General features: G+C 36.6%; 2 protein-coding genes across 3 annotated transcripts; both read left to right on the top strand.

Annotated features, from left to right (window-relative positions):
• Positions 1-16,502: 16,502 nt before the first annotated feature.
• LOC108224866 (protein DETOXIFICATION 27) lies at positions 16,503-20,288 on the top strand. 2 transcript variants are annotated; one of them, XM_017399610.2, is made up of 8 exons: positions 16,503-16,954; positions 17,136-17,677; positions 18,699-18,785; positions 18,956-19,012; positions 19,093-19,331; positions 19,429-19,547; positions 19,821-19,910; positions 19,995-20,288. In XM_017399610.2, the coding sequence occupies exons 1-8, from the start codon at positions 16,676-16,678 to the stop codon at positions 20,070-20,072; spliced, it is 1,491 nt and encodes a 496-aa protein (XP_017255099.1). In that variant the 5' UTR covers positions 16,503-16,675; the 3' UTR covers positions 20,073-20,288. The 2 variants fall into 2 exon arrangements, with proteins under 2 accessions (XP_017255099.1, XP_017255100.1); XM_017399611.2 differs by having other exon boundaries at positions 16,820-16,954; positions 17,140-17,677.
• A 585-nt stretch (positions 20,289-20,873) lies between these two features.
• Positions 20,874-23,973, top strand: LOC108225202 (pentatricopeptide repeat-containing protein At5g27460). The gene is made up of 2 exons (XM_017400025.2): positions 20,874-21,216; positions 22,406-23,973. Exons 1-2 carry the CDS (start codon positions 20,923-20,925, stop codon positions 23,648-23,650), a joined length of 1,539 nt encoding a protein of 512 aa, XP_017255514.1. The 5' UTR covers positions 20,874-20,922; the 3' UTR covers positions 23,651-23,973.
• Positions 23,974-24,187: the final 214 nt, after the last annotated feature.

Raw genomic sequence — 24,187 nt, 5'->3', positions numbered from 1 at the left:
TATCGGATTTTGTATTTGAAATATTTGAATTCTAGGGCTTGCTATTTTCTATATTTTTTTCTTATTTCTGTTTTGATTTTGTGCGAGCTGAGTAGTTTTTTTAAGAAAAAAATAATTTTTGAGTGGTAATGAATATTTTAATTTTCAATGGTCGAGTTTTTACATTTTGTGGAGTCATAACACGAATTTAGTTATTTTACTGCGGGAGTTTATTGTTTTGCAGAGATGCTGAAATAATTTGAGGGTGATGATAAAAGTTATCAAGTGAGATGAATGTAGACTTAATAATTACTAGTTGATAATTTATTGTGTTGCGTGTTTTTTAATTTATTTATTCTCGTGTTCACTTTAATATGTGATAAATTTGAATACTATCAATTTGGAATTATCGTCTTTATCATTCGTATGCTTTTATGTCATGATTAATATTATATACTTAAAAATAGATTATATATAATTATAATATATGTATTTAGAAATATATATACATATTATATATTATATATATAATAATAATAAATTTTTTCACAAATATTCAAGTTAGAAATATTTTTTTGTAAAAATACAAAAAATATCTTTCTTATAAAAAAAAATTATAAACGCAACCTAAAACATATTATTAAAAACATAGTGACCACAAATTCAACTTAAATGATTGCATTCTCAAGTATCTATCAACAACAATTAACACGACTAATTTTCAGAAACAAGATAAATCAAATCAACTAAAATTGTAACTTAAATTCTAATACAATCCTAAATGTAGACATGTAGCTATATCAATCAAGATCATACTATCCATATTTTTTGTCTCGATTTTATCCTTCGACCTCTTCCCACATCGCCACCGTGACCTCACAATTGATTCTTTTTTCGCCCATCAATCCATCATTGCCCTTTGCCCTCCCGCTCACGTTGAATTCCGATTTCCTCTTCTTCTTCTGATTATAGAATTCAGAATGAAATCCGTTATAGAATTATATCAATATTATTTGCACAATTAGTTTTACATATAATCATGGTGTTTTAGTTCATTTTTATTGTTTATTATTATTATTATTATTATTATTATTATTATTATTATTATTATTATTATTATTATTCATAATAAAATTAGGTCAATCAGCTTACAGTAACAATTAAATTCAAATTTTAGAGAAATTTTATATTTTGATTCTAAAATATTATCTTGTTTTTGTTTTTTAAACAATGAGTTATAGGGTCATGTTCTGGAAAGAACGAGACCCAACATTTACCTTATTTCTAGTAGTATTAGTTAGGGTTCTAGTATTAGTTAGGGTTCTGCCGCAGAATTTCACATCTAAAAAATGTCAATATCCATGCATTATATTTTAAAATTATTTTTGTACACACACAACAATGAAAAAAAAACATGTATTTAGATTTAGATCCTAAAAAATTTAGAGTTCTACCGCAAAACCCTAATAGTTCTATGGTTCTAATTTAAGGAGGGCGACCCATGAAGTATATGTATTTATAATAAATTTATACAAATAATTGCGTGACGATGATATTTATAAAATTCAGTCCATGCCAAATCAAAATCTAATTTATTAGGATTTCTTCGTATATTTGATTTACCTTTTTCAAGAACAGTTACCCGAAATAACGAGCACTTACCAGGAAAATTACTCACTTTTGAGTTCTAAGCCTACTCTAATTTGTGCAAACCAGTACTTATATACGGGGATCATACCTTAAACTACTTCCGTATCATAATTTCACTAGATAATCAACATCTCTCATGTATATTTTCTGTCAATCTCGATCAAGTGTTTCGGTTCCAATGGCATCAACTCAAAGTTCTGATTTGGTTGAAGCTGACACCATCTATCGCCAACACAAAAACATCCTGGATTTGATACCTGTTGTACAAAATCACGAGTTTTCGATATCGATCCAGCCAGCCAAGTCTCTGCACTCATTCTCCCTGTTTCGACGTGGCTGCCACGAGAGATTTATTTCTTTCGTGATCATGGGAGTCCTCAAAGCACTGGAGTATATTCATGCACGTGAAAATCGCGTGCATGGGAACATTAATTTGAATACTGTTTTCTTGGATGAAGATTGTGAGGTGAAGCTTGAGTTGCCTGTGAGGAGGAATTGTGAGGATGAGGAGCAGAAGGCCGATATTCGGATGGTTGGAGGATTAGCTTTGTGCTTGTTTAATGATGAATACCGTGATAAATTTGTTCGTGATAGATTGGTTCTGGGGTGCTTTTACGGGAAGACGAGGAGGAAAGAGCTGCTGACGGGATCGGCTGTAAGAGATTTCGCGAAGTTTTGTTTGTATCAATCGCATACGCCAACACTACGGGAGGTAATAAATCATGAGTTCTTTAAAAAGTTCGGTGAGTTTGATCTGTATCAGGTGGAGTTGAAGAATCTGCTTCACAAGAAATTGGGCAAAAAATAACTAAAAGCCTTTGCTTGTGAGTAGAGTTGAATGCAAATCTTTATCAGTTTCATGAGTTGGCTGCAAATTTTTTGAGTTAAGTTATCCAACTGCAACTAGGGGTCAGTTTAATGATGTTTTAGCCTATTAACTCGTTTTTTATTGTTTCTTGTAAATTATGTCGATGTTTAAAAGTCTTGGCTTGTTCTGGCATCCAAGTAGAAGAAAGTTAGATACTGGGGTTAATTTGATTAATGTAATTATGTCGATGTTTTAAAGATGAATAGAAATTTTAGTTTTGTGATCTGTTAATGAGGCATGATAAACCAGATTAATGCTTAATTCCCAGCTTCAGCACAGCTTGTGTCTAGTGATTGAATCTAAAGGACGGCGAATGAGAGCGCAGTGTTCATGTTTTTTCTTGATTAATTTTTAATCGTCGGTCTGTTTTGCCAGCTTTAACAAGTCTTGAGCCATTAACCCCTGTTGCTTCAAAATGTTGATGATTATCCAGAAAGATCATATATTAATGAAGCCAAAGGTCTTTATGGAAGTCAAAGGACCATCTGTCCAGAAGAAATTCAGTAGCATGCATGAGTCCAGAAAGGGCCAGAGTCCGTTATGGTTAATTGTCTGGTCTAGCAGTATTAGTTATAGTTTTTGTCTGCATGTTTATGTCAGTAGGATAGTGGTCCTGTCCAATGGTTTGGATGCATTCTGTAGACTTCCTTTGTGTAGAGAATGAATTCTCATATTGTAATCAGTTTTTAAGATGAATGAAAATGGAGAACTGGTTTGAACAGAATAGTTTCAAATGTTTTCATGGTATCAGAGCGAGGTTCTCCATAAACACACAAACACTTACTAGAATAGCTTGTTAGTATCATTATCAGCTTAGCTCAGTATTACAGAGGGAAAAGATGACAACAATAGATGTCTCAAGCCCTTTGTATCTCCATCCTTCTGATGGAAACAATTTCATGGCTATAGATAAGCTCCAAGGATCAAGTAACTATAGATCTTGGAAAAGATCTATGGAGATAGCTCTATCTTCTAAAAGAAAGTTAGGGTTTGTTAATGGAACTCTCACCAAAGATGTAGCAGATGCTGTCAAGGGAGAGGCATGGGATACTTGTAACAATATGATCATCTCATGGATTTTAGGTTCTGTGTCTGAATCTATCAAAAAATCCATAATGTTTGTCAACAGTGCACACCAAATCTGGAAACATCTGGAACAGAGATTTGCTCTCACCAATGGATCCAGAAAATACAAGCTCAATAAAGAGCTGTATGAAACCAAGCAACAAGGAAAGCATGTCAGTGAGTATTACACTCAGATGAGGGCTTTATGGGAAGAGTTGGAATCACTCACAGCTCTTCCAGAAATCAGTTCTGTGACTGCTGATATAACAAATCTAATATCAGCCCTTCATCAACAAAGAGAAGAGCAAAAATTATTTCAGTTCTTGAATGGCCTTGATGAAATATATGGAGCTCAGAGAAGTCAGATTCTAATGATGACTACACTCCCATCTGTTGAAATAGCTTGTAGTTACTTGGAACAGGAAGAGGCACAAAGAGAAGTGCTGGGCCAAGTTAAAGAAGAAACTGAAGGTTTGGCAATGTTTAGTAAAGGAACTACTGGTCTTTCAGCAAATGTGCAACAGACTTCCCCAATAGTGCAGTGTGGAGCATGTGGAAAAGGAGGACATACCTCTGATAAATGCTGGACAGTAGTAGGATATCCAAGCTGGCATGCTAAAGCAAAACCTCAGACTCAGCCCTTATTCAAAGGAAAAGGAAGAGGAAATGGCAGCAACAACCAGCCTAGGTGGAACAAGGGAAGGACAAATGGTGGTGCAAGAGTTGCTGCAAATGCTCAGGGTCAATTACATGGTGATGCAAGGTCTGTTGCAAGCAGCACAGGAACAATAACTCCACAACAACTAGAGCAACTACTAAGGATGCTTCCTACAACCTCTAAAGGAGGAGATACTGATGATGAGATAGATTGCAACTATGCAGGTATGGTTTCATGTCACTTTGCTGATTCCATTAAGAGTAATGAATGGATTATAGACTCTGGGGCTTCAGATCATATGACTGGCATGAATGGTAGTCTGAAAAATACAACTGCTTGTCTAAATGATACAAAGATTAATTTGCCTACTGGAGAAACATCACAGATCACACACAGTGGTGAAGTGCACTTGAAAAACAACATGAACCTTAAAAATGTTCTGTACATTCCTGCATTCAAACATAATCTGTTATCAGTAAACAAACTCTGTCATGATGAAGATTGCAATGTTGTTTTTCATAATAACTATTGCATTATACAGAGTAATGTGTCAAATGAAGTAAGGGGTGTTGGAAAAGGAGAAAATGGTCTGTATTATTTGATAAATGAACCTGTTGAGAGAATTTTAACTGAGGTAAAACAACAAGTTCTAAGTGCATCAAAGAATTATGGCAACAATAAGACTGCAAAGGTTGCTATGTCAGCAAATATCTGTGAGAATCTGCCAACTGTCATCAAAGATGTGCCTAAAATCAGCAAGAATACTCTCTGGCACCAGAGACTAGGACACACACCTTTAAAAAGGCTCAACTTGATTAAGAAGATTGGTGTTGAAAAGGAGAGTCAAGATGTGTGCCTTGCCTGCCCTCTTGCAAAACTGACTAAACAGCCATTTGAGAAGAGTGAATCAAGAGCTGCAGATCTGTTTAGTCTGGTGCACATTGATACATGGGGACCTTATAAGGTGAATTATAGAGGAAAATACAGGTACTTCCTCACATTTGTAGATGATTTCTCAAGGGTGACATGGATTCATTTATTAAAATTGAAGTCTGATGCCCTAAGTGCAATTAAAAGCTTTGTAAGGATGGCCAAAAGGCAGTTTGGGAAATATGTCCAAATCATAAGGTCAGACAATGCACTAGAGTTTGATGATCACTATTGTAGAGCCTTTTTTGAAAGATTGGGAATCATTCACCAAACATCTTGTGTTGATAGGCCCCAACAGAATGGAAGAGCAGAAAGGAAGCATAGGAACATACTTGAAATGGGAAGAGCCTTAAGGTTCCAAGCAGGTCTGCCACTACAATTCTGGGGTGATTGTGTACTTGCAGCAACACATATCACCAATAGACTACCTAGTGTTGTGCTTAAAGGAAAAACTCCATATGAGCTCCTTCACAAAAAGCAACCAGAATATTGGCACCTGAAAGTATTTGGTTGCTTAGCATTTGCATACAATCCAAGTAGAACCAAGGACAAATTCCAACCAAGAGGAGTACCATGTGTATTTATAGGGTACTCCCCATCACAGAAAGGATATAGATTGCATAACTTGCTTACTGGAGTTACTTTTGTATCCAGAGATGTCAAGTTCTATGAAGCAATATTTCCCTATCACATTGTTCAAGATTCTGCAGATAAAAATAGGGAAGAAACAGGTGTTACTCAAGATACATGGGTTGATTTGGGTCCAGAGAACACAACAACAATAGACCAAAGTGAGTCAGGGACTCAAGAGGAAAATACAACTGCTGTGGATTCCAATGTAAGAAGATCTAGCAGAGAGCACAGGGCACCAACATGGCATAATGATTATCATGTTAGTGCTAATTGTGTGACAAAGGTGACTGAGGCTCAAGTTAGTTCTCAGTTCTCATGCTTTATGAATACAGTGGGAAAGATTCCAGACCCTAAACATTTTAAGGAAGCAGCTAGGCACAGTCACTGGCTCCAAGCTATGAATGAAGAACTTGATGCTTTAGAAAGTAACAATACATGGGAGGTCACTGATTTGCCAGCAGGAAAGACAGCCATAGGCTGTAAATGGCTGTATACTACCAAATATGATCCCCAGAGAGAGAGTACAAGGTATAAGTCCAGACTGGTAATTTTGGGAAATAGGCAGAAGTATGGTGTTGACTTTGATCAAACATTTGCCCCTGTAGCCAAATTAACCACAGTGAGGTCCTTATTAGCTGTTGCAGCTATTAAGGGGTGGTATACTCACCAGATGGATGTAAAAAATGCTTTTTTACATGGAAAATTGGAAGATGTGGTGTACATGAAATTCCCACCAGGCTATAAAGGAGTTGGTTTCAGATTTAACACTGAATTTCAGGGGGAGCATCAAGATTTGTCAAGGTTTCAGAATAAGGTACTCAGGCTCCTCAAAACCTTATATGGCCTTAGGCAGTCACCAAGATTGTGGTTTGAAAAGTTAAGCTTGGCTCTGAAGTCAGATGGATTCAAGCAGTCCAAAGCTGATTCCACATTGTTCACTAAACAAGAAGGCAGCAACTTCACAGCAGTATTGGCTTATGTTGATGACCTTTTGATTACTGGAAACTGCATGCCTGCTATTGATGAAACAAAACAATTCCTAAACTCACAGTTTAAGATGAAGGATCTAGGTGAGTTAAGGTATTTTCTTGGAATAGAGGTGGATAGGAATGATCAAGGAATATTTCTATCACAAAAGAAATATATCTGTGATATTCTGGATGAGTACAAGATGACACAGTGCAAGCCTCTGAAATTACCTATGGATACTCATGTGAAGCTGATTTCAACTGCAGGTGAGCCACTTTCTCATCCTGAGGAATATCAGAAATTGGTTGGAAAATTAATTTACCTGACTATTACAAGGCCAGATATTGCTTTTACTGTTCATGTATTAAGCCAATTCATGCACAGTCCTACTTCTGCTCATTTCCAAGCTGCTAAAAGAGTTCTCAGATATCTATCAGGATCCAAAGATCAAGGCATCTTACTAGCTTCTAGCTCAGCTGCAGAATTACAAGCCTATTGTGACAGTGATTGGGCTGGATGCCCAAATACAAGGAGATCTACTACAGGTTATTGCATTGTGCTTGGTAAATCTCCTATTGCATGGAAATCAAAGAAACAATCTGTAGTGGCAAGGTCCACAGCTGAAGCAGAATACAGGTCTCTAGCAATGACTGTTTGTGAGGTTCTTTGGGTGAAACAACTGCTTAAAGATTTGGGACTTACTCATCTTGGTTCAACAACTATTTTCTGTGATAACAAATCTGCATTGGCTATTGCAGCAAATCCAGTTCATCATGAAAAAACCAAGCATGTGGAAATTGATTGCCACTTTATCAGGGAACAAGCTGTTGAAGGCAATATTAATCCCACTTATGTTCCAACTACAGAACAGCTGGCAGATGTGTTTACCAAAATCCTAACTGTAGGACAACACCAGATTTTATTGAACAAGCTGGGAGTTAATGTTCCAAACTCTCAGCTTGAGGGGGAGTAATGAAGCCAAAGGTCTTTATGGAAGTCAAAGGACCATCTGTCCAGAAGAAATTCAGTAGCATGCATGAGTCCAGAAAGGGCCAGAGTCCGTTATGGTTAATTGTCTGGTCTAGCAGTATTAGTTATAGTTTTTGTCTGCATGTTTATGTCAGTAGGATAGTGGTCCTGTCCAATGGTTTGGATGCATTCTGTAGACTTCCTTTATGTAGAGAATGAATTCTCATATTGTAATCAGTTTTTAAGATGAATGAAAATGGAGAACTGGTTTGAACAGAATAGTTTCAAATGTTTTCATATATATATCGGGTTTCATCTTTGTGTTAGCCTGCATTATGAAGTTACCGACCTCTAAAACCTTAAGATTCCCGAAGAAAGGATTAGCAGCATATGAGTAACCAATTACTGTTAAAAACATTGCTCCACTGGAAAAGGAGATATAATTGGACGATCTTCTTGTTAATCGGATTTGCATATACGGTTATGTTTGAATTTAAGCGCGCTTATGGTGCCTTGATATGATTATATACAATATATTTCACATGATTGCAGTGTTAGATCAGCTACAGAATATAAATAAGTAACATAACTAGCCTAATATAACAACGGTAGAGAGCGTTATTGTTGCAGTAACCAATTCCATCGGACTTTAATCAGCATGACAAGATCTCTCTTCATCGACGACTATCCTTTCTCATACGAGCCTGCAGAAGACGAAGCCTTGCGGCGTCGTGCACGCTTCTGCAGAAAACAAACATATTTCATATTCATCTGTGCCGATAAAAAAATTAACAGAAACTAGAGCAAATAAGACCAGAATAGCAGAACGCTAGTATTGGTCATACCCGGCCTCTTGCATTATCCGTGACAGTAGAATAATCCTCAAGAATTTTTCCGCAAAAACCACAGCATCTGAGAAAAAACACAATCAGTCAAGTTAACCTCTGTATTAAAAACAAGATTTCAAAAAAATATAAAAATTCACATATGCTATGACACCAGAACAAAAGAAAAGGCCTTACACTATGCCATCATCGAATCGTTGTCCTCTAACACGCCATGCACAATGATCGCACCACAACTCTACTTGCCTGAACCAAAACCAACACGCAGATTAGTGATAGTTTGTGTATTCTACTCTAATGGAGGAGAGAAAGTACTCTTGTATTGATACTCAAGAATAAAATGTCTACAGAAAGATATGAATGAAGTACTGAAAGCTAAGCTATATATCTAATTCTATACACGACTATAGTCTATATACAGCTGTCATTAAGTTGACATCCACTACTTTGTAACTAACTTTCTCTCCAGAATATTCTTCTCTGCTTCGCTGTCATTCTCCTGTATATTAACATCCCCCCTCAAGAGTGAGGGTTGAAAGATATTGGCAACCCCAATCTTGGACAGAAGGAACGCTAGAGTAGTGGAAGCAAGAGACTTGGTGAATAGATCAGCTGGCTGCATGGTAGTAGAGATGTGTGCAGTTCGAATAACACCAGCCTGTAGTTTGGCTCTGACAATGTGACAATCTATATCGATATGCTTAGTTCGCTCATGAAACACAGGGTTAGAGGCTATGTAGAGAGCTGATTTATTGTCACAATATAGTGTAACAGGGGTAAGCTTAGGGCAGCCAAGCTCTTTGAACAAATTTAGTAACCATTGTATCTCACAGCATGTATCAGCCATAGCCCGATACTCTGCTTCAGCAGAAGATCGAGAGACTGTGGGTTGTTTCTTTGCTTTCCAAGACAAGAGAGACTGACCCAAGGTTACACAGTATCCAGTAAGTGATTGTCGTGTTAACGGACAAGCCCCCCAGTCAGCATCAGCAAAAGCAGTTAAGTTCATTTTGCTATTGGCAGAGAGAAGAATACCCTGTCCTATGGTATGTTTAAGATAGCGTACAACCTTGAATGCAGCATCCAGATGACAAGCACGAGGGGCAGAGAGGAACTGAGAGAGTATGTGTACAGGATATGAAATATCAGGTCGAGTGATTGTCAAATAAATCAAACGACCGACAAGTCTCCTGTAGGTGGTAATGTTGTCAATAAATGGAGAGGATTTGTTAGACAACAAAGTGTGATGTTGCTCCATAGGAATCAAAGATGGTTTAGCCTCAAGAAGTTTGAGATCTTTAATAATATCCAAGGTATATTTTCTCTGGTTGAGAAAAATTCCAGCAGAGGATCTAGCAGCTTCGATACCTAAAAAGTAACGAAGTGGTCCAAGATCTTTGATGAGAAAATGTTTCGCCAAATGAGCTTTAACAGTTGATATCAGATTGAGGTTATTGCCAGTGACAAGTATGTCATCTACGTACACAAGTACTGCAACCATAGACTGATTATGATTAAGCACAAAGAGACTGTGATCAGAGTGAGTCTGCTTAAAACCATATTGAATAAGCACAGTGCAGAATTTCAAGAACCATTCCCTAGGTGCTTGCCTAAGACCATATAATGACTTGACTAATTTGCACACAAGGTTAGGGATATGCTGTAGATGAGGTGGAATAACCGCACCTGGAGGAATGGACATATAGACTTCCTCATGTAGTTCTCCGTGAAGAAACGCATTGGTAACGTCCATTTGAGTGACATTCCAATCATGTATAGCAGCTAAAGATAACACAGTGCGCACAGTAGCCATCTTTGCCACAGGGGCAAAGGTTTCAAAGTAATCCAGCCCTTCTGTTTGAGTAAAGCCACGGGCCACAAGTCGAGCTTTGTAACGCTCGACTGTACCATCAGGGTTTCTCTTAATTTTGTACAACCATTTGCAGCTAACCTCCTTTTTACCTGGAGGTAAAGCAACATAATCCCATGTATGATTAGCTTCAAGAGCAGCAAGTTCAGTGGTCATAGCTTGGCACCATACATTACTCTGACAGGCTTGCTTGTAGGTGTGTGGTTCAGATTCATGAGTAATGTTAGCTATAAAATGCTGATAAGATGGTGCCAGATGATTATAAGTAATAGATAAAGGATAAAGAGAGTCAACAGTGGCAACTGATTTGTGTACAGTAGAGGGAAGACCAGTATAGTCAAGAAGTTTAGCAGGAAGCTTTTTAACTCGACAAGGTCTAGGAGCAGGTGCAGGAGTGGGTTCAGAGACCTGTGAAGACTCAGAAGTAGGTGACTGCTCAGCAGAAGCCTGTGTTTGAGTTGCTCCTATATTGTCTGAGTCATTAGGAGGTTCAGAAACAGGACACGATAGAGGACTTTCTTCTGAATAGGTGTCAACTGTGTTGAACAGTGGCAAGGTGGAGTGTACAGGAGGCAATTGTTTAAAAGGAAAGCTGTCTTCCACAAAAGTGACATCTCTGGATGTAAACACTTTTCTAGACTCAAGGTCCATAACTAGATAGGCCTTCTTACCAAATGGATAGCCAAGAAACAAGCACTTAATGGCCCTATCAGAAAATTTGTCTCTGTGTGGACTGAGGTTTGTGGCAAAACACAAAGTTCCAAATATTCTAAGATGAGAATATGAGGGAGGTTTATGAAAAAGTATCTCATAAGGGGACACTCCATTTAATAATGCCAATGGGGTTCTATTCAGCAAATAGGTTGCTGTTAAGAGACAGTCACCCCAAAAAGAAATTGGTAAATTTGCCTGAGTTCTAAGGGCTCTGGCAGTGTTGAGCAATGTCCTATGTTTTCTCTCAGCCACTCCATTTTGCTGGGGAGTATATGGAGTGGTTGTTTGGTGAATAATACCCAAATTCTGAAGTATAGTGGCCAATTTATGATTAATAAACTCACCTCCATTGTCTGACCTAAGGACTTTAACAGTGACATCAAATTGAGTGTGCACATAGTTAAAGAAAGCAAGTAGAATAGTAGATACTTGACTCTTATCAGCAAACAAATAAGTCCAAGTTGCACGAGATTTAGCTTCAACCACAGTTAGAAAGTAAGCACAATGCCCATGAGTTTTGTATTTATAGGGGCCCCAAACATCAACATGTACTAAGTCAAACAGCTTATCATACCGAGTTTGACTATCAGGAAAAACAACTCTTGTTTGCTTAGCAAGATGACACACCTCACAATCATCAAGTTTGGTATTAGAACTAACCACTTCAGAAGGCAAAAATTTCATAGAAGATATGGAGGGATGTCCTAGTCTGGCATGCCACAAGGAGAGAGCACTTGACTTTGATGCAGTAGTTGAATTGCAGAAACTAGGTAGTAAAGCAGCATTGAGCAGATAGAGTCCTCCATTCTGCTTACCAATCTCTTTGACAATCTTCATAGAAGGGTCCTGTAGATAACAGGTACCATTATCAAAGAGAATGGAACAGGAATTGGAAGCTACCAACTTAGTGATAGACAGCAGACTATATGCAAAAGTAGGTACACCTAAAACATTCTCAAGAACTAATCCATTAGTCAGATGTAAGCTACCAACACAAGTAACAGGTGCTGTATTTCCATTTGGCAAGTGCAGACTAGACTGAATCTGTTGTGGATTAGTTAACAAATGCACATGAGGTGTTATATGATCCGTAGCTCCAGAATCAATGATCCATATCATTGATTTCGAGCTTTGTTGCTTATGTGTAAAGGCAACAAAAGGCAATGTAATACCTGCCATTACTGTATTTGCAGTATTGTTCCAGTTTGTGGAAGAAGTGGATGGAGTGAACTCACGAAATCCAGCTTGAATCATTTGCATAATTTGCTGACATTGAGAGTCTGAAAAACCAGATGCCTTTGTAGTTTCAGCAGTAGATCCAGTGTCCTGCTGAGTAGATGCAGGAACATTAGTCACATTATTAGCCTGAGCACTGCCTTTGTTCTGCTGATTTTTAGGTTTAGGTTTAGGTTTTCCAAACAATTTGTGCCAATCAGGATAACCGTGAATACAAAAACACTTGTCTCGATTGTGACCAGAAGTGTGACAAAAATCACAGTATAGAGATGCAGAATCAGACTTCTTAGCAGTCTTACGATTCGAATCAAATTGTTTAACAGCCAAAGCAACATTTTCAGGAGGTAGTACAGAGGATCTATCACGCTGCTGTTCTTCTTGAAGTAGAATGCCATAGGCCTCACTAAGAGAAGGAGGCGGCGTAATCATCAAGATATGACCTCTGGTAGCAGTAAATTGCTCATTCAAGCCCATAAGAAACTGTGACAGCATAATTGACTTGATGAACCTGATCAATTTTGTGTTAATCTCACAAGTACACTTATTACAAGTGCATTTAGGCATTTCACAGAGAGTATCAAGTTCATCATAGAGCGATCGAAATTTCGTAAAGTATGCTGAAACAGACATTGTTCCTTGAGTGAGATGAGAGATTTCCTTACGGAGATTGAACAATTGAGGCACATTCGTATGAGAAAAGCGAGTAGCCAAATCTTTCCACATATCTGCTGCAGAATCCATATACATGATACTCTGCCTAATATCAGGTGATACTGTGTTCAATATCCATGAGATCACAATATCATTGCAACGATTCCAGTAAATCAGCATATTAGAATTAGCAGGAGGCTGAGTTGCAGTTCCATCAATAAAACCTAATTTCAGCTTGGAAGACAAAGCAATTCGCATAGATCTACGCCACTGAGTGTAGTTGTTATCATTAAGCGTAACAGTAACAAGAATCATACCAGGATGATCAGAAGAGTTAAGAAAATATGGATGATTACAGTCAATGATTGAAGCAAGAGCAGATCCAGTTGCTGCAGAGGCATATGACGCCATTGTTACTCACTTCAGCTTGATTTCGCAAGAAGATGAAGAGAGAGAGATCAGATAGAACGCGGAAGAGATGTGAGAGGAGCGATGTTTGGCTCTGATACCATGATAGTTTGTGTACTCTAATGGAGGAGAGAAAGTACTCTTGTATTGATACTCAAGAATAAAATGTCTACAGAAAGATATGAATGAAGTACTGAAAGCTAAGCTATATATCTAATTCTATACACGACTATAGTCTATATACAGCTGTCATTAAGTTGACATCCACTACTTTGTAACTAACTTTCTCTGGTTTGAGATCATGGCATAGTTGCTTACAAACAGGAGCGGATCTAGTAAGAGACACGTGGACACATGTTCGTCTAAAAAAAGTTTTGACATTTTTTCACTATTTTAAATCTTACAAAATTATAGAAGTGCCCCACAAAATTTAAGAATATATAGGTGTTTTTCTAAATTTGTTTGGTGCCCCCAAGATTTGAATCCTCGATCCGCCCTTGCATACGAATAATGGGTCATACATGAACGAAGAAGCATTGTTCGAGTTTCGAGTTGAGTCCGAGGAGGCCGAGGACGCCATTATCTCCTGCATCTGAGAGCAGAGATTATTCTGTTGCATAAACTGCAGAGGTGCATGAAATATTTTTGTGATCAGGCAATGAGAATTGCATATAAAATATATAGCACAAAGCTCATGAAAAAGTTTGTATTTGAGTAGCCTCCAAGGCTTCAACAGAGGACTCATGTCCTTCAATTGGAATATAGAAGTCAAATTTACCATGTCGAATTTTTCGTTGGCTTAAAACAGGCGCTTTACGAGCGTTTTTGAGTACTCTCCGAGGCGAGGTCAAGGCTTTTTGGGGAAATTCCTCACGGATACCTATAATTCCTTTTAATTAATTAATATAACATTTTTTTTCATAAATATATTATTGTTTATATGATTTTATATATTCTATTGCAAATTATAACACCCGCAGAAGTTTAAAAAAATAAGATCTTCATCAAGTAGGTTAATTGCAAATTACACTTATAAGCAATTTTTGATAGAAGTATAGAACGGTCAAATTAAAAAATTTCAGCATTCCAGATATACAAATTTAATTTTTTTTATAATAAATATAATCCTCGTAATTTTTTTAAAATCCAAAATTTATTGTCTTTATCGGATTCGATGTCCGATATCATTTTTATAATCTATTCGAGTTTAATGTTTCGATTGGGATTCGACTCCCAATAACCCCAATATTTTTATCATTTTTTATACAAATGAAGACAAATTTATGTCTCAAAAGATTCTGCCATGATCCATTTTAGACCAACATGGACTTTCTAACAAAAAAAATATTAAAATTTAATATGATTCTACCAAACTCTCTTCAGCATCTTGAGATTTTGGAAAATGAGTTGCTTGCGAATTTCGAATCGAATCGCGTAAGAGAAACACCGTATCTCTGCTGCGCAACTCAAGCTTAACCTTAAAATCCTTATCTGAGAAAACAGTACTCAATTTCATGTTTCCACACACAATATTTTCACGCGCAAGTGAAAAGACAGATTAATACACTGTTTATCATAGTACTCATTTGGTGAGTATTCATAAAACCAGGTGACACAGCAATCAGGATTCAGGCCCCGTGCTTCCTTGGTAACTTCTGGTTTGGTCGGGATAATAATTCAAATTCATCTGACAGCAGAGAGCCTTCCTTTTTTTTTTTAGGAGAATTATATTTTATTCATTCCAGAAATTTCTATACAATTTTCTAATTATTTGACACATAATTTAATATTTTTATAAAGTATAAATTATTTTATAAAATTATTTCTGAAGTAAAATTTAAATATTAAATTTTTCTATAAAAACATTAAATAATTTATATAAATATATTTTAAAAAAATCTCAAAATACATGCGAATCCTTAAAGCATCTCCAACCCTCCCAAGCCCTTAGCTAAAAGTCTACGTGGCTTTCTAAAATTAAATTTTATAGCCAATATTCACAAAAAAATAACTCCAACCCTTAGGTATAATTATAGCCATCCTCCTATGGATGACTATATTTGTCGATCCGCTACAGATCTGTAGCGAATTCCACGTCATCTCTCGCAATTTATTTTCCTACTTCCCACTGATTACATATTATTTATTACCATGTTAAACTGATATATTCTATTTATAACAATCTAAATATTAATAACATACTATTTTTAAATTATAGCCAATCAATATAGCCAATACCATTAAAGCAAAATGTCTTACAGGTTCAGCAAATTTTAACCAATGCCGTTGAAGATGCTCTTATAAACGAAACTGACGGAATATTGTGTCTGAGTCGGACAATGGAAGCAGAGTGCCTTTCTTGTCGGACCCATCCAGCCATCGATTTGAACAAAGGCGAAAGACGTCTCGTCACCGGGTAATTGGAATATTAAATATCCCAACTATTTTGAATTATTCTCACAATATATTTTGTATTTTATATACCGAAGATGTTCAGAATAGAATCGAATCTTTAACAAAGAAAACTCTGCACAAATTCCTGATAGATTCGAACTATGAATATTATAATAGACAAAAAATGAGATTCAAACTATCAACACAAAGATATTATTATATTCATGAACTTTTCTCTGCAGAGTAAATCTCTAATAATGGGGCCGTTTGGGCAAACTTATAAGAAGTGATTCTTTGCTTAAATTAAAGAAGTGGAGCAGAAGTGAGAAGTAAATAAGTTAATAAAGTGTTTGGAAAACAAGCAGAAGCTGTGAGATAGAAGTTAGCATTCCCAGCTTTTAACTTCTTCTTATTATATTTTACGATACGCAATATTCTTTATAAAGTATAAATAAATTTAATAATTTCCACAAAATCGGGCGAAACTTTTCCAATGTTGATGGCTAAGTATGTGATCAAATTTTATTTGATGTACTGGGCAGTGTTCTGAAAATCTGTCTCTCCTCGGATTGTAGTTTTCAATTATTTTTCTTTTTCTATTTTAGCATATCTCGAATTTTAAAACCGAAACATTAAAAATTAAACTGACAGAATATAATGTTTGGATTTAAGTGAATAGTGCAGATGCAGATGATAAGGAAAATTTCAGGGATATCTAGATCTCCAATAATTAATCTCTATATAACACATGGAATATGTGTTGTCCTCAAATAAACTTTTTGTTTTTTGTAATCTTGTTATTCAGTATTTTTTGTTGCTCTGTCTTGCATTCTTAAATGGCATACAGAGGTGAAGATGAGCTTCTGAGCCAGAAGTTGTTACAGGAGAAAGGCCGGGCGGTGGTACAGAGAAATGATCAGGCAAATATTTTTCCGCGATTCTGGATTGAATCGCGGAAGTTATGGCAGATCACAGCCCCGTCGATCTTCAGCCGTGTTGCAGCTGCTACCATGAATATTGTTACTCAGGCTTTTGCTGGCCATCTTGGTGAGGTTGAGTTGGCTTCAATCTCGATTGCTAATACTGTCATTGTTGGCTTCAATTTCGGCCTCCTGGTAAGTACATCAAAATATATTGCAAATTTCCGCGTGACTGATAAATAAAATGAAATGTATCCGGTATATCCCACGTGAGTTTGATTTTGTCGGATTTTTGTAGTGTTTTACATTTTTGGAACTGGTTGAAATATTTTTATGCTATATAATTGATCACGTACTTTTTGTGAATGTGTACTAGCTAGGGATGGCGAGTGCACTGGAGACGTTATGTGGACAAGCTTTCGGAGCCAAGAGATATAGCATGATGGGGGTATACATGCAAAGATCATGGATTGTACTCTTCTTTTGCTGCTTTCTGTTATTACCTTTATACGTTTTCGCCACTCCAGTTTTGAAGCTCATGGGACAGCCTGACGACGTTGCTGAACAATCCGGAATAGTGGCTGTATGGTTGATTCCGTTGCATTTCAGTTTTGCCTTTGTGTTTCCGGTCCAGAGGTTCTTGCAGAGCCAGCTGAAAGCTAATGTGACAGCCTGGATTTCACTGGTAGTGTTTATCATCCATGCTTTCATTAGCTGGCTCTTTGTGTACCAGTTAGAGCTCGGAGTTATTGGAATTGCCCTTACTCTGGATGTGGCGTGGTGGCTATTGGTTGCATTTCAATTTGGATATGTCTATTGGGGCTGGTGTGGGGAAACATGGTCTGGTTTTTCAATGGAAGCCTTTTCCGGCCTATGGGAATTCGTCAAACTCTCTGCAGCATCTGGAGTTATGCTCTGGTAAGTTTTAAGCCCCATGTTCATTAGCTATTGTTAGCATATAATATGATCGATCAGCTCTCCTCCCATTACCTTCAGAATTTGAGAGAATTGGTCACTTAATATAGTATCAGAGCTCAGGCACGAGAGATTCGGGTTCAACTCCCTCAATGAGGGGAAATGTGAGGTTTTGGGAGAATTGGTCACTTAACAGCTATTAGTCAGATAGTCAAGCTGGTCTTAGTGTCATGCTTTCGTATACTTTTTGATCATCCGATATTAATCACTACTAGACAATTCAGAATGCATACAAGCAAATCTGCAACAATAATTGCATTAATGTAGTAACAAACTCGACGTCTACATAAAACCAAACTGTTCAAGTTGATGATGCGACTGCCATGTGACATTGACATAGCATCACTGGATGGATAAGGACGGGGACGGACTAACCAAGGCATTACAGAAGAAAACAATTTTAAGATGGGGCGGTAAGAGACAAAGTAACTAAGAACTTGATGATAAGAATACAAATAATCTGTGAGATAATAATAATGTACCGAACTAATATACCCTTGAACAAAGTCAAGTTACTGATCAGCACTCCGAGCTCAAGTAAGAGCAAATCGGATGATAAAAATATATATCAAACATTATATAGGAATATTCAATGTGATGCTGATCAGAACTAATATAGATATATGGTAGGTGTGTAATTTGGCATTATATAGGAATATTTAATGTGATGTTGATCAGAATTAATATAGATGGGTATGTGGTAGGCTGTGTAATTTGGTATCTGTCGCATAGTAAAAGGTCATGGTAGCTGAAAAGCTTAATATGTATGTTTTTGTGACTTGTAAACCTTTACTGGAAATCTGGGCTTAAGAAATTGCAAGAATGAGTTTAACTGTAAAAGTTTTAGCTTGGCTCGACTTAGTTCGTGACATAAATATCAGACTCGAAAAACGGATAGATTATAAAGCACTGTCAACAGTTTGCTAGAATTGGCTGTGTATGGATAACTGAGTAACTATTGCAGCCTGGAGAATTGGTACTACAGAATCCTGATACTGATGACCGGAAACTTGGAGGATGCTACTCTGGCCGTGGATGCATTGTCGATATGGTATGCAAGTATCTTACAGTATTTATTTTCATAATCGATTTGATACAGTAATTTATTCATATTTTATTACATTGACCCGACCAAACAACCCGAGCATTGATTTGCATTCGGACCTTTGGATTTGATATATTGCAATGTTGAGTGTTGACACTAATCTTTGAATTTTGCAGCATGAGTATCAATTCATGGGAAATGATGATTCCTCTTGCGTTCTTCGCTGCAACCGGGTATCTTCACATTTCTGTTGTCCTAACATCCATTACACTGTTATAATATTTGAATAAATGTTTTTTTATAAAATTTACAGAGTGAGAGTTGCTAATGAGCTCGGTGCTGGAGACGGAAAAGGAGCACAATTTGCAACAATTGTTGCAGTCCTACATTCGACCATCATCGGTCTCATATTTGCTATACTTATTATGATATTCCGAGTTCCATTGACAATGATCTTCACCTCAAGTCCTGATATCCTCAACGCGACTGAGAAGCTAACTTATCTCCTGGCCTTCACTATACTTCTAAACAGCGTTCAACCTGTTTTATCTGGTACTGAAATTGTTACACACTACTAAAATTGCGAAACTGATAATATTGTATAAACTGATCATCAACTAATACATCTATCTATATTTGAAATATTAAGGTGTGGCCGTGGGATCAGGCTGGCAATCCAAAGTTGCTTACGTAAATTTAGGCTGCTACTATCTTATCGGAATCCCCCTTGGAATTATTCTTGGTTGGGTTTTCCACCTCGGTGTAGGGGTACGTTACTATCTGCAATTTATTCTGTTAAATCCTTGCCCAGAAATTCATTTTGCTTGCGATACCATGTTTAATTGCCAGTTCTTACCATGAGCGTATGCAGGGGCGGATCTAGTAAGAGACACGGGGACATGTGTCTTTCTTAATTTTTTTTGATATTTTCTCATCATTCTAAATTTTACAAAATTATAGAAGGATCGGAGTAAACACTTCTAGATCCGTCCTTGCGGTGAGTCAACCTAACCCTGCCTAACACAATCTTTTGTAACTCAGGGAATCTGGGGAGGGATGATATTCGGAGGAACTGCGGTGCAGACCATAATATTGGCCATCATGACAATACAGTGCAACTGGGAACTCGAGGTAAGAAAAACTACACTCCATTACTGAACTAATTCTTCGGCATTCCTCAATCAAAACAAATTTATAACAAATTTTTATTCGCAGGCTGAAAAAGCTGTGAACCATATAGAGAAGTGGTCACGGATTCGATCCAATGATGAACAACAAGAATTGCGAAAATAGTCCAACTGGCTGCAGAGAGAACAGAAAGATCATGTTTTTGCAGTTCATGTACTACCTGCATGGACAATAAGAAATTTACATTCACTGTTTTGAAAGGTTATAGTTAGCTGATGGATTGACAAATTGCCCCTCGCAAGTTTAAGGTTTAGTCTGTAACATTACCAAAATTTGAAAGAACTCGGGCAATATTTATCAAATAGAATGACAGTTTTATAATTTCAAAATAGGAAGACAATTTTATAGCGTCAGAAACTTTGTCGGTGATTATTTTTCTTTCTTCACAATTTTTTAAAATTTTAAAATTTATCATGTCAATTCAAAAACGCATATTGTAATTCAAAATGTATTATAAATTAATTTTTCTCAAACAAGAACAAGATAAATATTTATCAATTACATTTATATAATTTTAAATAAGAAAAGCAGTTTCATATCGGTGAAAATTTGTCAATAATTATATTTCTTATTCGCGATTTTTTAATAAAATTTTCGGTTTTCCATCTCAATTCAAAGACAATAATAAAATAAACATATGTTAAAAATTAATCTTTTCTCAATTACGAAATTAACATTTTTCTGAATAAAAATATATATATTTTTTATTGAATAATATCTCGGTCATATGACGACACTATAATATTTATAATAATTTTCGATATGTTACAAACTTAAATACTTGCCAAATAATAATATTTGTTTTTTTGTACGATAATAGAAAACTAAACAAAAAAAAAGGTCCGGGGACAAAATAACCCGACCCGGCATGCATCAACCCGATATTCAAGCAGAGCTTCCGATAAAAAACAAAACAGAACTCACTTTTCGAACTGCTGAATGTAGTGAAAATACCATGTACAAAACCATATATAATCACTACAGAACTCGCATATACACACAAATCAGACCATTATACACACACACAAACGGACCCTCTTTAACACGCTCCTCTTGCGCTAAACTTGAGCCATCCACAGCCACAGAAAATGATCTTGGGTCCCGAATTTTTCGGCTTGTTTTTCGGAAACGAAGTGCAACTATGGTGATTGAGAAATGGGTTGAAGAGGGTAATCGGGTTTCTGGGTCGGAGCTCCGGAGGATTTCCACGCAGCTTGTTAAGTTTAAGCGCTATAAACATGCTCTTGAGGTATAATTATTTTGACTTTGTTGTGAATTTTAGAATGGGGAAAACTTTAAATTTTATTTGACAAATCTTGAAGCATGCTAAAAAAAATCTTGAATTAAAAGTGAACGGAAAGTCGGAAAGGGTAGTGTGATTTGAGTTGGTAATGCTGTTAATGTGAAACTTTAATTCGGGATTTCATGGGTACCGTGTTTCTTGGAAATGGTTGTTGATAGCAAGTCTGCTAGTAATTAAGATTTCGTTTGAAGATTAGAGATAACTTTGAATACGGCAAATTGCTTTATGTACATGTATGTATTTTGATTGTTTTTTTGTGGCTCGTTTGGGATCTTAGTCGATAAGGTCTAGATAATGAACTTGAAAATAAGGTTAATGTAAAAGGCCATATTGGTTAACGCAGGTTTGAAGAAGATGAAACATATAACCTCTCTGTTTCTGAGACATAAGAACAATATTCTCTAGTTTGTCGTAATGTTCATTGATACAAAGTATGGAATGCACAATTTTTGGTACAAGATTCGTGCACTTGTGGTTTCTATTCACATTAAACAACAATAACTAAGCCTTTGAAAATTTTGGGTCCGGTCACATGAATCATTCTCCTCTATTGGCTGCCTGACGTTACTATTATATCTGCAATTAGTTCCTTATCTCTCTAATCTTTGCGAATAACTCCTGATTCATCTAATTATTAACTTCCTACATTGTGAAAAAACTCTCACAGCTTGATGCGGTTTGATGACATAGGACATATATATATATTTACACATAATGATGTTAAGATATAATTTGTGTAGATAATCTAGCACCCTTCTACATCAGGAATATATCAATTTTTTCTTTACATCATAGTGCTAGAGGAGATATTAATAAGATTAGTTCTTTTTATCTAAAATTTAACTTGGTGAATTTCTATATGATATTTTACTCCATTTTGTTCACCCGTTTCAAGATTCTTGTGAGCACGAAGTTTCCAGTAACTGAGTAGTAACTGTGATGGCTAGTTATTAATGACCACTATTCATGACAGTATTTGATTTACCCAGCTTCTTTACCTTCTTCACACTCATATATAAACACCTTATTTTTAGAGTTATATTATATATTAGCTAAAGTAACTTTAGTGGTCATTGAATAAAATATAGTTGAACGATCTCGACTCCAGTCTAATTATGTTCACATTAATGCACAGATACTCAACTGGATGGAGACTCAAGATAGATTTCAAATGACTGCAGCTGATCATGCCATCAGACTTAAATTGATCACTGAAGAGCACTCTATAGATGAGGCTGAAAAGTATTTTGCTAGTATTCCCAGTCCTTCCCAGAAATATGCTTTCCTTCATCTTCTTCGCTTTTATGTTAAAGAGAAAGATACTGAGAAAGCCGAAGACCTTATGACAAAAATGAATGACTCAGGGATGATTGTTAGCCCTCATCCGTTAAATGAGATGATGAAGTTGTATGTAGCTACATCTCAGTTTGCGAAAGTCGTGTTTGTGATCCAGCACATGAAACGAAATATGATACCTCGAACTGTCCTTTCATACAACCTCTGGATGACTGCATGCGCTGAGGTGTCTGGGGTTTCTTCAGTGGAGGTGGTTTTCAAGCTGATGGAGATAGACAAACATGTTGTAGTGGGGTGGAGCACTTTAGCTACCTTGGCTAATATCTACTTAAAGGAGGGACTTATTGACAAGGCTACTTGGGCTGTAAAAGCTGCAGAGAAAAAACTATCTGCAGTAAATCACCTTGGTTATTTGTTTCTCATGACCATTTACACCTCTCTGAACAATAAAGATGCCATTCTGCGGCTTTGGGAAGCTTGTAAAAAAGTAGATAGGAAAATTACTTGTGCCAACTATATGACTGTAATCTCATCTCTTGTGAAGCTTGGCCATATTTATGAAGCTGAGGAGATTTTTACCGAGTGGGAGTCACAATGTAGGAAATATGATATCAGAGTCTCCAATATACTTCTAGGCGTGTATATGAGGAATGGAAATACAGAAAAAGCAGAAGCCTTACATCTTCGGACATCAGAGAGAGGTGGGCAACCTAACTATAAAACATGGGAAATACTCATGGAAGGATGGGTGAAAAACCAAGAAATGGAGAAAGCTGTTAATGCCATGAAAAAAGGGTTTGCTATGTTGAAGCATTGTGAATGGAGGCCATCATCAAGCATAGTAGAGACTATTGCCCGGCACTTTGAGCTGACTGGAGACATTGGAGGTGCAACTAGGTATGTTGGAGTTATCAAACGTTTTGGTCTTGCAAGTCTGCCGGTTTATAAATCATTGCTTCGGCTGCATACCTGCAATCAAAGGCCAATTGACAAGATCATTGTCATGATGCAGAAGGATAATATGGAATTGGACGAAGAAGTGCTCACTCTTATTCAGTCAACTGAGGTACAAAAAAATCAGTAGATTATGCGAGTATTGCAGATTACACCAAGTAGTTAACAGAGCCGTAAATTTGACAATCATTACCAGCAATCAACAAGTGGTTCTTATCCTGCTTTTAGTGTCCTCCCCGCATAGCTATACGTCCTTTGTTAGGATCTTGTCATCTAGTTTAAACTGTCCAAAGCGGGATTGTTATGGTCAAATTTTAGTTGAAAAATCGGAAACTTTTAACATGTACCTAGGAGATCAACATTGTCCTGTGACAGAGCAAACACATCCTGACAGCATTTGTCTAATATTTAGCAGATACTAAGGTTCCGTGTTCTCGGAACTTGAAAGATCAATCTAGCCTCTACACAGCATTGTTTCGATTTTTGCCTCGAGCATTACAAGTTTACAAACTCTGCTATGTGATGCAAACTTGAGGTTTGTGTTGCTTAACAAAAATGATATGACCATTGTTTGATTCATCTATGCATCAAATATGCAATTTGCATTATTTTTTTTATTTTTTTTTCTGTTTTGTAAATTTTAGAACTCAAGCTCTTTTGAACTTGA

Source organism: Daucus carota, chromosome 6 (genome assembly GCF_001625215.2).
Source record: "Daucus carota subsp. sativus chromosome 6, DH1 v3.0, whole genome shotgun sequence".
Classification (NCBI taxonomy): Eukaryota; Viridiplantae; Streptophyta; class Magnoliopsida; order Apiales; family Apiaceae; genus Daucus; species Daucus carota.
The sequence above is the reverse complement of the archived record's forward strand: the minus strand, read 5'-3'. Positions and strand labels throughout refer to the sequence as shown.

Excerpts from the sequence above, each read along its gene's own strand:
- LOC108224866 (XM_017399610.2), top strand. The coding sequence starts at position 16,676 with ATGGCATACAGAGGTGAAGATGAGCTTCTGAGCCAGAAGTTGTTACAG. Across the intron at positions 17,678-18,698 it reads GCATCTGGAGTTATGCTCTG|CCTGGAGAATTGGTACTACA; the intron begins GTAAGTTTTAAG and ends TAACTATTGCAG. Across the intron at positions 18,786-18,955 it reads GTGGATGCATTGTCGATATG|CATGAGTATCAATTCATGGG; the intron begins GTATGCAAGTAT and ends TGAATTTTGCAG.
- LOC108225202 (XM_017400025.2), top strand. The coding sequence starts at position 20,923 with ATGTACAAAACCATATATAATCACTACAGAACTCGCATATACACACAA. Across the intron at positions 21,217-22,405 it reads GCTATAAACATGCTCTTGAG|ATACTCAACTGGATGGAGAC; the intron begins GTATAATTATTT and ends ATTAATGCACAG.